A 13,417-nucleotide genomic window follows, 5' to 3' on the forward strand; every position below is an offset into this window, starting at 1 on the left:
AGAGAGAGAGAGAGACCGAGGGAGATAGTGAGGAAAAAGATCAATCTGAGAGTGGTACGGTTGGGAAAAGCAGCGAGTTAAACCGTCAGGGCAGGCAGGGGCAAAGCAGAGAACAAGGTAGAACTAATAAATTAAACTGCATTTATTTCAATGCAAGAGGCCTAACAGAGAAGGCAGATGCACTCAGGACATGGTGATGAACACGGGATAGTCACAGGTGAGGTGCCGGAAGACTGGAGGTTGGCAAACGTGGTGCCACTGTTTAAGAAGGGCGGTAAGGACAAACCAGGGAACTATAGACCGGTGAGCCTGACCTCGGTGGTGGGCAAGTTGTTGGAGGGAATCCTGAGGGACAGGATGTACATGCATTTGGAAAGGCAAGGACTGATTAGGGATAGTCAACAAAGCTTTGTACGTGGGAAATCATGTCTGACAAACTTGATTGAGTTTTTTGAAGAGGTAATGAAGAGGATTGATGAGGGCAGAGCAGTAGATGTGATCTACATGGACATCAGTAAGGCGTTTGACAAGGTTCCCCATGGGAGACTGTAGAGCAAGGTTAGATCTCATATAAGGAGAACTAGCCATTTGGATACAGAATTGGCTCAAAGGTAGAAGACAGAGAGTAGTGGTGGAGGGTTGTCTTTCAGGCTGGAGATATGGATAGGATAAATAGACAAGGTCTCTTCCTTGGGGTGGTGGAGTCCAGAACTAGAGGGCATAGGTTTAGGGTGAGAGGGGAAAGATATAAAAGAGACCTAAGGGGCAACGTTTTCACACAGAGGGTGGTACGTGTATGGAATGAGCTGCCAGAGGAAGTGGTGGAGGCTGGTACAATTGCAACATTTAAAAGCCATCTGGATGGGTATATGAATAGGAAGGGTTTGGAGTAATATGGGCCGGGTGCTTGCAGGTGGGACTGGATTAATTTAGGATATCTGGCTAGCATGGATGAGTTGGACCGAAGGGTCTGTTTCCGCGCTGGATATCTCTGTACATCTTCCTGTTTTATATTTCACGCAACTGCAATGGGAATTGAAGGTTAAAGCTGATTCGTGGATGATCTCTGACCTCCTGGTCACCGATGGAGCCCTGACAATTGGCAGTTATAATTCAGCCATCAAATCCTCTCCCCTTCAGAACATAAACAATATCTACTCCTCCCATCTTGACTGTAGCCTGCAATCAGCACCATGACCCAGCCACCCCTGCATTCTGGGATCCCTGTTTACCCCATAACCCTTCACCCTTCCCCCATTTTGATTGATCCAATCAATGCCTTTCTTTTAGCCCTCCCCTGGAGCTCTTCCCAATTGAGCATCCTGCGCTGTTCCTGGATTGGATGCTCCCTAGATTAAGGCCAAATCAGCTTCCATTCCATTGAGTATACACCCTTCAAGACAGTACATTCCCTCACCCAATCCCATCAGATCCCATCCAAACCTTCATTGCCTCCTATGGGTTAAACATTTCCTCAGTGGGCCAATACTTTGCCAGGCATTGGCCAGAGCTGAGCTGCTTACAGCTTTCATGGTGTCATCAGCATACCGTACCCTACAAACACACACACACACACACACACATACACACGCGTACACACACATGCACACACACGCGCACACGCACACACACGCACACACACACACACACACACGCGCGCACACACACACATACACAAATACGCACGCGCACACACACATACACAGACATACACACACATGCACACACACATACACAAACACACACATATACATACACAAACACACACACACGCACACACACATACACAAATACACACACAGACTCATACATACACACACATACACAAACACAAACATGCACTCATGCACGCACACACATACACAAACATACACACACACGCACGCAACACACATATACATACACAAACACACACACATGCACACACAAACACACTCATGCACACACACACACGCACACGGACACACACGCACACGCATGCACACGCACGAATGCACACACACACCTACACAAACACACTCACACACACAAACACACACATACACAAACACACACACTCATACATACACACACATACACAAACACACACACTCATGTACACACACACACAAACACACACACACGCACGCGCACATACACAAACACGCAAGCACGCGCACACACAAACACACTCATGCACACACACACGCACATGCATACACACAAACCCGCATGCACACATAAGCACGCACACACATACACAACACACTCACACACACACGAACACACACATACACAGACACACACGCGCGCGCACACATATGCATGCACACACTCGCACACATGCACACACTCATGTACACATACATTCACACATGCATGCACGTACGCACACACACATACACAAACACACACACACTAACACACGCACACACATACATGCAAACACTCACACAAACGCATGCACACAGGCATGCATGCGAGTGTATGCACACATGCACAAACACACAAACGCACGCGTACAAAAATCAAAAATGACCCTGACTGACCGAGACCCAGCCCCTGAACTGACCGAGATCCAGTCCCTGAACTGACCGAGACCCAGTCCCTGAACTGACCGAGACCCATTCCCTGAACTGACCGAGACCCAGTCTCTGAACTGACCGAGATCCTGCCCCTGAACTGACCGAGACCCAGTCCCTGAACTGACCGAGACCCAGTCCCTGAACTGACCGAGACTCAGTCCCTGAACTGATTCAGTCCCAGTCCGTGAACTAACCTTATAGAACATCTTTGATTGAACAACCAGCAAGGCACAGGTTGATCTTGCTCAACTCTCACAACTGATCTCTTTACTGAAACACTCTACTCTTGTTTAAAGTAGCTGCCTGACTGACTGTAGCCACTCCCCAGTTTGGAAATGTCTCAGCCCCTGGATAGTCTGTGACTACACAAACCATCTGTCCCCCCACCCAACCAGCCAACCACTGACCAACCACCATCCCCCCACCCAACCAAACAACCACTGACCAACCACTAACCTTCCACCCAACCAGCCAACTAACCACCCAACTGACACTGGTTCAGCAATGTGCCTTCCATCCACATGTGCCCATCAAGATTCCTTGTTGGCCATGGACAGTTACAGCTGTGAATTGATGAAAGGAGACTCACCCACGCCAACTTTATCCACCGCACAACCCCATGATCATGGGCCAGGATGGCACCTTTGAACCATTGCTCCATACACAGTGCCCATGTAGCCATGGAATCAGAGCTTAAAACTAAGTCCAGTCCCAGAATGGGGAAGCAGTGGGAGGTAGGTTCAAGGATGGGCAAGAGGCCAGGTCCCAACTCAGAGATTCTAGGAGCAGGGAGAGTACCATCTGCAGTGACCAGGAGGATCAGGAGGAGCAGGTTCTGGAAGCAAGCAGCCATTCCCAAGGGAAGTGACCCAAGCAGCAAGTTACATTTTTCAGGAAAACAATGTTCAAAGAAAAGCAAAGGAGCCTTCAAGCTCCAAGAGAAATCCTGTGTGTATTTCAGAGAGGAATGAATTTGCAAGATCATTGAAACTGGAATGTCATTGAGCAGGAAGTACGAACCGTGAGGCTCTCCCTCCTCATGAAACAGACCATGTCCTAAGACCATAAGACCATAAGACATAGGAGTGGAAGTAAGGCCATTTGGCCCATCGAGTCCACTCCTAGTCACTGTTTCCTCAGGATGTGGGTTCAGCGCTGCCAAGAGGTACAATAGAAATTGGACATTACAAAATGCACATGTTATATGTTTATGAAATCACCACAAAGGTGGAAATTGAGGAACACTTACTGAAACACCAGGGGATCAGGAGATTCCGGTCAATGGTCCTCCTAAGTTCTCTTCTCTCCCGTGCAGAGTCCGAGTTAATGTCAACGGAAGTGGAGGATGGCTGACTGTGTGGGGGGTTTCCCAGTTGCTGTGTGAGGCTAACATGGGACATTGATGAGGTAGGGGCGGTAGGAAAGACCAATCCCTATCCTAATCTGGTGAGAGTTCGAAACGATAAGGTCATCTTTGTAATAAAGAGGAGCCTGGCCTTGTTTCTGTGCAGGACATTCATAACCCCCCTAACAAAGTGTGGTAATTACTGTGAGCTGGTGCAGCCAGTATTCCACCTTTGAATTTGTGAAGTGCATTAACTCTGTCCTGCACAAAGTTGGAAGTCACACCACTCCAGGTTAGAAACCTTTGACAAAGGGGCAGCGCTCTGAAAGCTTGTGATTTCATGTAACCCTGTTGGACTCTGACCTGGTGTGGTGTAACTGCTGACTTGGTTGACCCCAGTCCAACACCAGCACCTCCACATTATGGTCGTCATGTACAAACAGTTCCGGGGTCAATTGCACAAATCGTTTGTTCATACACCGTTAGTAGGCGCGGCATTTGGAATGGAAATGTTAATTCTGTCCATCAGAATCTGAACTTGTTTACAAGACTTATGGTCTCATGGACCTAACTGTCTTGGGTGAGTTTGTTGTCATGTTGTGTGTGGGATCTTCTCTGTACCCGGCGCTCAGTTGGCTGGACAGTTGGTTTGGGAAGCAGTGTGATGCCAACAGCGTGGGTTCAGTTCCCACCTCCAGCTGAGGTTACCACGAGGGACTCTCCTCCTCAACTTTTCCCCTCGCCTGAGGTGTGGTGACCCTCAGGTTAAATCACCAGCAGTCAATCCCCTCTCTCCAATGAGGGAGCAACCCTATGGTTTGGCAGGATTATGGCGACACAACAACAGCTTTGCCAGCCACCAGTGAAAAGACCTTCTAAAGAAAGGAGCACTAAGATAAAAGTTAGCACCTTGGGGTAGGTGAGACTATTTGTACCACTGGGCGCTGGTGAGCTGGTGGAGGGGTTACTGATTCACTTCCCTGAGATCTGGTTGGAAGAAATTGTGGTTGGGGGATGGAGGGTGTTGTTGCTGTTCTGTGGTTGGGGGTGGAGGGTGTTGTTGCTGTTCTGTGGTTGGGGGGTGGAGGGTGTTGGTGCTGTTCTGTGGTTGGGGGGTGGAGGGTGTTGTTGCTGTTTTGTGGTTGGGGGTGGAGGGTGTTGTTGCTGTTCTGTGGTTGGGGGGTGGAGGGTGTTGTTGCTGTTCTGTGTTTGGGGGTGGAGGGTGTTGGTGCTGTTCTGTGGTTGGGGGGTGGAGGGTGTTGGTGCTGTTCTGTGGTTGGGGGTGGAGGGTGTTGTTGCTGTTCTGTGGTTGGGGGTGGAGGGTGTTGGTGTTCCGTGGCCTTACCCATCTGGTGTACAAAAACTTTCATTGGGCTGTTTGCTGGCTGAGTTATTTGTTCGAACTGTCAAAGTAAAATGTTTTAACGTCAAAAAAAAAATTTCTATGCCCACAGGAACCTTGATTTATATCAGATAGAGCCTCTGTTATGCTCAGATGGAAAAACAGAGGACTGGTAATGAAATGAAATCACACATTTGTTGGAACAACATTGTGTTCCTCACAGAGAATACCTGGGGGGGAGATGATAGTTGGAGACAGGTCTCGATTATACAAGATATTGAAATCTTTCTAAGAACAGTGTGTACAATATTCAGCAAGTCAACTGTGAAGAAAGGGCAATTTGAAGTATTTGCCAAAGTCAGAGAGTGTGGGACAGTGGCATTTTAACCTCTGAATGAAGGGTGGGTGTCAAGACCGACATGTGATTGCAGGCCCATAGCAACATGGCTGACTCGTCATGGGCTTCTGGGCAATTAGGGTTGGGCAATAAATACTGGCCTAGCCAGTGATGCCTTCATCCCATGAGTGAATTCAAAAAAAGATACCTTGGAGTCAGTGCCTTAATGTGAAACTAGAATGTCGAGAACGAATATTGCATGGGGCGAGTGTATAAGGACAATGATCCAATAAACAAATATTGCCTTGGGGGATCCAAGATGGTGGCACCCTGGTAGGATCGTTTTTGCTGGGCTCTGCGCTTCAACACCAACCCAACAGAGCCATGACCCATCCCAAACACTTTACTGGGAGTAAAAACACAGTCAAGGAGATAGAAACCTGAAAAAATCGACTTCCTTTTGTCCGTGCAGCTGAAAGGAGGAAGCTTGCCCAGGGCCAGGGCCATAGGCCTGCCCTCTGAAGCAGCGGGCTTGCTTACTCACCAGACCCTGGGTGAGGGGCGGGCCAAATCTCGCGAAGTCCTGGGAAGGCAGATCCACAAAAACATCAAGGAGAAGCTGGCTCCTGCATCTGCTACACTGTAAGACCTGGGAGCAAGGATGGATGAGTTGGAGCACTGGGCTGCAGGGGTAGCGGCAGAGACTGACTCCTCAAAGAGCCAGATTGAAGCCCTGGAAATACAGGTCCGTGGTCAGTTGGATCTGTTAGATGATCTCGAAAACAGAGGCAGATAAAGAACCTGCGCATTGTTGGGACACCAGAGGGACGGAAGGTGAGCGGCTGGTGGAGTTCTTTGAGAAGTGGTTCCCAGAATTCCTTGGTTTAGCGGTTGAGAAGGGAAGGATAACAATTGTAAGAGTCCACCAGATCGCGGCATGAAAGGCAGGTGTAGATCAGTGCCATCGCCCTGCCCTGGTGAGGTTCCATCATTATAAAGACAAGCAGGGAGTTATGGAAGCCTCTACATCCCAGGGGAGCGTCCTGGGGCATTGGGATGCGGCGGCTCCACAGTCATGTTTTTTCAGGACTTCTCGGCGGCTGTGATCCGGAAAAGGAAGTCCTCCGACGGAGTCAAGAGCAGATTGAGAGAGCTCAGGATCCAGTATTCTCTCAGGTATCCAGTGGTGCTTCAGATCAATCTTAATGTGTCCATACATTTGTTGGACTCACCAGAGAAAGCAAAGAACTTTGTGGACACATTGACTTAAGTCCAACAGCCGAATGGGTGAAGAGGACAGAGTTGTTAGGGTTTGCTCTTCCTTAAAAAGAACTTGGTGGCATCTCCTTTCTGGTAATAATTTGTGTGAAGTGGTGTCCAGGATGGACAGAGAATTTATCCTTAATCTCTAAGTTATGTTAAAGGATTGGTGACGTATTTATTTTTTAATTTACTTGTCTATAGTACTGGAGTGTGGTGCTGGAAAAGCACAGCAAGGCAGGCAGCACCTGAGGAACAGGAGAATCGACATTTCGGACATAAGCCCTTCACCAGGGCCTGAACATGGATTCTCCTGCTCCTCGGATGCTGCCTGACCTGCTGTGCTTTTCCAGCACTACACTCTCAGCTCTGACTCCAGCATCTGCAGTCCCCACTTTCTCCTTGTCTATAGTACTAGCTTTGCTCTTGGGTGTGTTTTTTCTCTGTGGTCAGTGTATGTGGTGCAATCTTAGCTGGTGGGAGTTGAGAGGGTGTTTGGGATGGTTAATAGGGTTGTGGAATGTGTAGGTACCCCCTTTGAATGGGGGGGGGGTAAATTCCTCCGTTTGCGATTTTTTGTTTTTCTGTTTTTGTTCTATATTGTTTTAATAAGTTTTGCAGATTTGTCGGCTGCTGTTATTTTAGTCTGTGTAGTTTTTGGTTTTGTGGACTCTTTTGCATTAAAGCTGTAATGTGGGTTCTTCCTCGCTGAAGTCTAAATGGTGCTATAGAAGGTTATGGCTCAGGGTGTGTTTAAGTGGTGCACCTGAAATATTAAGGAGAGTCATTCACTTGTAAAGAGGAAGAAAGTACTATCCAGCCTTAAATGGGAGAGGGTGGACGTTGCCTTATTACAAGAAACACACTTGGATGATGCAGAGCATTTGAAGTTGCAACAGAATGGGTCTGACTGGGTTTGTTTTTCATCTTTCAATATGAAGAGTAGATGGGTGGCCATTTTAGGCAAAAATGAGGACTGCAGATGCTGGAAACGAGAGTCTAGATTAGAGTGTTGCTGGAAAAGCACAGCAGGCCAGGCAGCATCCGAGGAACAGGAAAATTGACATTTCAGGCAAAAGCCCTTCATCAGTATTCCTAATGAAGGGCTTATGCCCGAAACGTCAATTTTCCTGCTCCTCGGATGCTGCCTGACCTGCTGTGCTTTTCCAGCACCACTCTAATCTAGGGTGGCCATTTTAGTTCAAAAGAATCCCCCATTTAAGTTATTAGTGTGCATTAAGGACACACACAGGAGATTTGTAATCCTTAAAGCTTCGATACATGGGGAAGAACATGGGATCTTAAATGTTTACCGTCCCCTGGCCCACCCCCTTAAACTCTTGACAGACGCCCTTTCTAGACTGGTTAACATTGCATCTTAACATATTATCATAGGAGGGGATTTCAATTATCTCATGGACACCACGGTAGACAGATTTCCCAAAGGCCCGCCAATACCTTCTTTGCGATCTAAACTATTAAGGGATGTGTGTGCTGAACCGGGATTGGGAGATGTTTGGAGGCAGCTTCACCCTAATGGCAGGGACTTCGCGTTATTCTCGAACCCACATAACTGGTATACCAGGATTGATCTTTTTCTAACCCCCCCACAGCACATCTGGGCTTAGTAATGTCACGTACAATTGGTAATCTCCCTATTTCCGATCACACCCCCGTGTATTTAATGGTTCAGAGTAAGGATACTGTGGTAAGCTCGAGGCACTAGTGACTGGACCCCTTCATGCTTAAGTGAGAAAGTTTGTTGATTTCTTTTCTACTGAGTTCAGGGCTTTTTTGGATATTAATTCAGGCTCGCTCAGTAGCCCATTCATTCATGGGAAACAGTATTCAGTCAGGAAGAAGTGGCAGACAGGTGAGCAGCAACACTTGCTCGAGATGGGTCTGGAAGTAACTGAAAAGGCAAACTTTGACAGGCTCTCACTGGTTAAACTGCAGAGGATCACGGTGCTTCGGTCTGCACTGAACTCCCTGCTCACATAGACAGCAAGTCAAAGGCTGTTTGAACACGGGGATAATTCAGGCAAGTACATAGCATATCTTCTTAGAAAAAAAAGAGTGCCCCCCAACCCCCCCATTACCTCGATCAGAGAGGACACTGGAAATTTGACCTAGGATTCTGAAAGGATTAATGCAGCATTTTACTCTGAATTATACCAATTGGAAAGCTGTGCAAGTGGGTGTGTTAGAATGGTGTATTTTTTAAGAATTTGGAGCCTCCAGGAGTGACCCCTGAACACGAGTCTCTCCTCAATGCCCCGTTGTCAGAGCAAGAGGTATAGGAGTCTGTGAGACAGCTCCAGAATGGAAAGGAACTGCGTTCTGACAGGCTCCCCAGTGAGTTCTATACGGAATTTATAAGTATATTGTCAGGGCCAATGCTTAGTATGTTTAATGACTCACGTGTAGGGGCTTGGGTCTGGGTGGGTTGCGCTTCGGAGGGTTGGTGTAGACTTGTTGGACCAAAGGGCCTGTTTCCACACTGTAAGTAATCTAATCTAATCTAATAATTGTGGGCTTCTCCCATCATCTCTAAGAGAGGTGAACATCACACTCATTCTTAAAGAATGGAAGGCCCCCGGAGGGCTGTGCTTCCTATAGATCCATTTCACTCCTCAATGTTGACTTCAAAATCCTACCTAAGACTCTGGCATGAAGGCTAGAAACTGTACTGCCTTCCATCATTAAGGGAGACCAGATGGGGTTCGTAAAAGGTTGTAAATCGATGGAAAATATCAGGTGATTACTTAACATGATCCAAGTGTGTCAACAGCAAATGGTACAGAGATTGGTGATCTCCTTAGATGTGGAAAAGGCATTTGACAGGGTCGAGTGGCCATATCTTTTCATACTTTAAAGTGGTTTGCCCTGGGAGGGACCTTCGTCAGGCGGGTGGAGGGTTTGTATAGGGATCCTCTTACCCACAGTCCTCACCAATGGTGTAAGGTCATGCAATTTTAATATTGATAGGTGCAGTCAACCGGGCTGTCCCTTATCACTGATGCTTTTTTCATTGTTGATCGAGCCAGAGGCAGTATGTAAGCATCCCAATATAACCGCTCCAGAAGTGGGGACAAAGTCACATAAGATTGCACTGTATGCGGATGAACATGCTTGTCTTCTTATCAAACCCAGCAGTCTCAGCGCCCCACCTGATACAGTGCAGCAATTTATTTGGTGGCTTCTCAGGTTATGAGATCAATTTTGCGAAGTCAGAGGCCATGCCCCCGGTGGTTTCCCAAGAATGCCTGATCCTGAGGGAGGATCTCGGTTCCCCTTTAGATGGTCACAGGAGGGCTTTCCCTATTTAGGTATATTTATTACTTTCATTTTTGATTGGCTATTTAAAGCCAATTTTGCCCATCGATTTGACAGAATCAAGCAGAACCTTCATAGATGGGAGGTGTTTCTGTTCTCTTGGTTAGATTAGATTACTTAAAGTATGGAAACAGACCCTTCGGCCCAACATGTCCACACCGACCCGCTGAAGCATATACCACCCAGACCCATACTCCTACATTTACCCCTTCACCTAACACTACGGGCAATTTAGCATGGCCAATTCACCTAACCTGCACATTTTTGGACTGTGGGAGGAAACTAGAGCACCCGGAGGAAACCCACGCAGACACGGGGAGAAAAATTAGATTGGATAGCCCTCAGTGAAATTTGTGGGCGGTACGGTGGCACAGTGGTTAGCATTGCTTCCTCACAGCACCAGAGACCAGGGTTCAATTCCCACCTCAGGCGACTCTCTGTGTGGAGTTTGCACATTCTCCCTGTGTCTGCGTGGGTTTCCTCCCACAATCCAAAAGTATGCAGATTAGGTGAATTGGCCATGCTAAATTGCCTGTAGTGTTAGGTGAAGGGGTAAATGTAGGAGAATGTGTCTGGGCGGGTCGGTGTGGACTTGTTGGGCCGAAGGGCCTGTTTCCACACTGTAAGAAATCTAATCTAGAAAAATGACCGTTGTACCCAATGCGAATATTTCCTCTGCTTTTTACTAAGCAAATATTTAGAAGATGGAACAGCTGGTTCAGTTCTTTGATCTGGTATCACAAGTGGCCTCTAATTAAATTGACCAACTTGCAGTTCCCTTACAGACTGGGAGGAATGAGTCTCCCAGATATCAGAAACTATCAGTTAAGCTCATTGCCATCAGGGAGACCCTCCCTCACTTTGGTTGGTCATCGAAGCATCTCAGGAAGATGCCCCCTTATTGCCTGCTGTTCTTGGACAAAGCGAGAACAGTTAAGGAATATTGCCATAGCCCAGTGGTCATCAATACTGTCAACGCGAGGAAGGCAATGCTTCAGGGTGAGGGTAATATTGCCAAAGCATCATTTTTGACACCCATAGTTGGTATGCCGTGCTTTCAGCCAGGGATGATGGATTCTCGGTTTGTACATGGGCAGTTAGGAGTGTGTCTTGCCTGAGTCATTTATTTAAAGGGGACATACTGATACCCTTTGACCAGTTGGCTCAGAAATATGAATTGCCCAGTTTGGACCTCTTTTGCTTCTTTCAAATTAGAAAGAGACCATGCTTCTAACTGATCCTTATAGGTTCTACATGGAGAAGAGTGTGTTGAGTGCTGAGGGTACTTCTCTGTCAGCAACACTTATCAACCATTGGGAGAGGGTCCCTCAGACAAGACTGAATGCCTCTATTGGGTATGGGAGAGGGAATTGGACACTGAGATGTCTTCTGAAATATGGGAGGCTATCTAGGAAAATGCAAGAAGGATCTTGACTTACAACAGGACCCAAAGCTCGTAATTGAAGATTCTCCACAGGGTCCATCTGGCTCCAGAGCGTCTCGCTAAATATTAAGCGGGAGCATCTCCAATGTGTCCTAAATGTAAAGTGGGCATGGGCATACTTACTCATTATCTTTGGTCCTGCCACATGACTGTGGGCATACTGGAGCTCGGTGGCAGGCAGAATAGGGAAGGCCTTGGGGATGAGGTGGAGATAGATGCGGCATCTGTTCTTCTTGCCTTTCTTAATTCTTGTCCATTAGATGCGCACACAAAAAAAAGACTTTTCGGTGTCCAGTGCCAGAAAGAACATTCTATGAGGGTGGGTATCAGACAATATCCTGGGGTTGGTGGGCTGGCGGGTAAGCTGGTTATGTAGCATTTCATAACGAGTATGGTGCATCATAAAACGGAGAATTTCTATAAGACGTGGCAGCCCTTTTTGGAGTACCTGAGTACAGATTTGTCTGTCATATTAATAAGAGCCTTTATATAGCCATGGCAATTCTACATCGTGAATCTGGTATCCAGAGAGGAGGCACTACGAACATATGAGTATGTATAAACGTATGCACTCGATGATCGAGGGCTGTTGCTTTGTTTTGCAGAGCTGTGTTGTGGTTATTATCATTATTATTATTATTGTTAAGACTTTTCTTTTTTAGCTTAGTTATTAGTTGATGTTTATTAATGCAATTAGTAGGTTTGGTTTTAGTATTAATTTGAATTGTTTGGTTTTGTATTTATTGTAATATTCAAAAGAGAAAATTCCTTTTTGTTAAATAAAAGTATATATTTTTTAAAAATGGTGCCTTAAAGTGCTCACAAAGCACAATGCGTTTGCAGCTCTGAATGATGTTCTTGGCATCTCTGTGCAAATCCTTGCAGAGATTTTGTCTGACAACAATTGAAGCTGTGCAATTTACAAAGGGCCAGATCAATAAACTGAAGGCGAGGTATGGAGGTGAACCTGCATATTGGAGAGATGAAGGGAAGAAGCTTCTTGCTGTTCTCAACAGTGATGTGGACCCAGCTGCAAACCATTCATTTGTTCAGTTGCGGTGTGACCTGGAAAGCAGATTTCCAGCAGAGGAATTATGGGAATGGCCTGCAATTGACCAGGCTGCAATCACCAAGGCAACAGATTGTGAGTTTGGAAATGACTGTGCGATGTGACTGATACTGAAGTATTTCAGTCATATGGAAGAAATATGGAGAAAGTGTGACTGCAAAGGTATGTGAACAATACTTGGATTTAATACTTTTTAACTTTATTTCCTTCTAGTGGTTAGCACTGTTGCCTCACAGCGCCAGAGACCTGGGTTCAATTCCTGCCTCAGGTGACTGTCTGTGTGGAGTTTGCACATTCTCCCCATGTCTGCGTGGGTTTCCTTCGGGTGCTCCGGTTTCCTCCCACAGTCCAAAAATGTGCGGGTCAGGTGAATTGGCCATGCTAAATTGCCCATAGTGTGAGGTAATAGGTAAAATGTAGGGGTATGGGTGGGTTGCACTTTGGTGTGTCAGTGTGGACTTGTTGGGCCGAAGGGCCTGTTTCCACACTGTAAGTAGTCTGATCTAAAAAAAATTCTACTTTTATACTCAGAAAACTGTAGTGCTGAACTTTTTAAAACGTTGCTCTCTTATTTTTCTCCCTCTGTCACGAAGATTTCATACCTCAGCGACATTGTAGGTGTTTCACTGTACTCTTGTCCCTGTGTTTGAGTACATGTGACAATAAAACTGAAATCCAAATAAAAGTCCAAGAAAAAGAAAAAAGCCTGTGCTTGTAGAA

At 46.6% G+C, this 13,417-nt stretch overlaps 1 protein-coding gene across 1 annotated transcript in view; it reads left to right on the plus strand.

The window, feature by feature from the left end:
• Window positions 1–6,234, plus strand: part of LOC132827713 (E3 ubiquitin/ISG15 ligase TRIM25-like) — a 103,643-nt gene extending 97,409 nt beyond the window's left edge. Inside the window, exon 10 of the mRNA XM_060844398.1 lies at window positions 6,061–6,234. Within this exon, the coding sequence (XP_060700381.1) occupies window positions 6,061–6,234 (174 nt within the window). The remainder of the gene's footprint in view (window positions 1–6,060) is intronic.
• The last annotated feature ends 7,183 nt before the right edge of the window (window positions 6,235–13,417 follow it).

The sequence above is a fragment of the Hemiscyllium ocellatum genome, chromosome 25 (genome assembly GCF_020745735.1).
Source record: "Hemiscyllium ocellatum isolate sHemOce1 chromosome 25, sHemOce1.pat.X.cur, whole genome shotgun sequence".
In the NCBI taxonomy this organism is placed as follows: Eukaryota; Metazoa; Chordata; class Chondrichthyes; order Orectolobiformes; family Hemiscylliidae; genus Hemiscyllium; species Hemiscyllium ocellatum.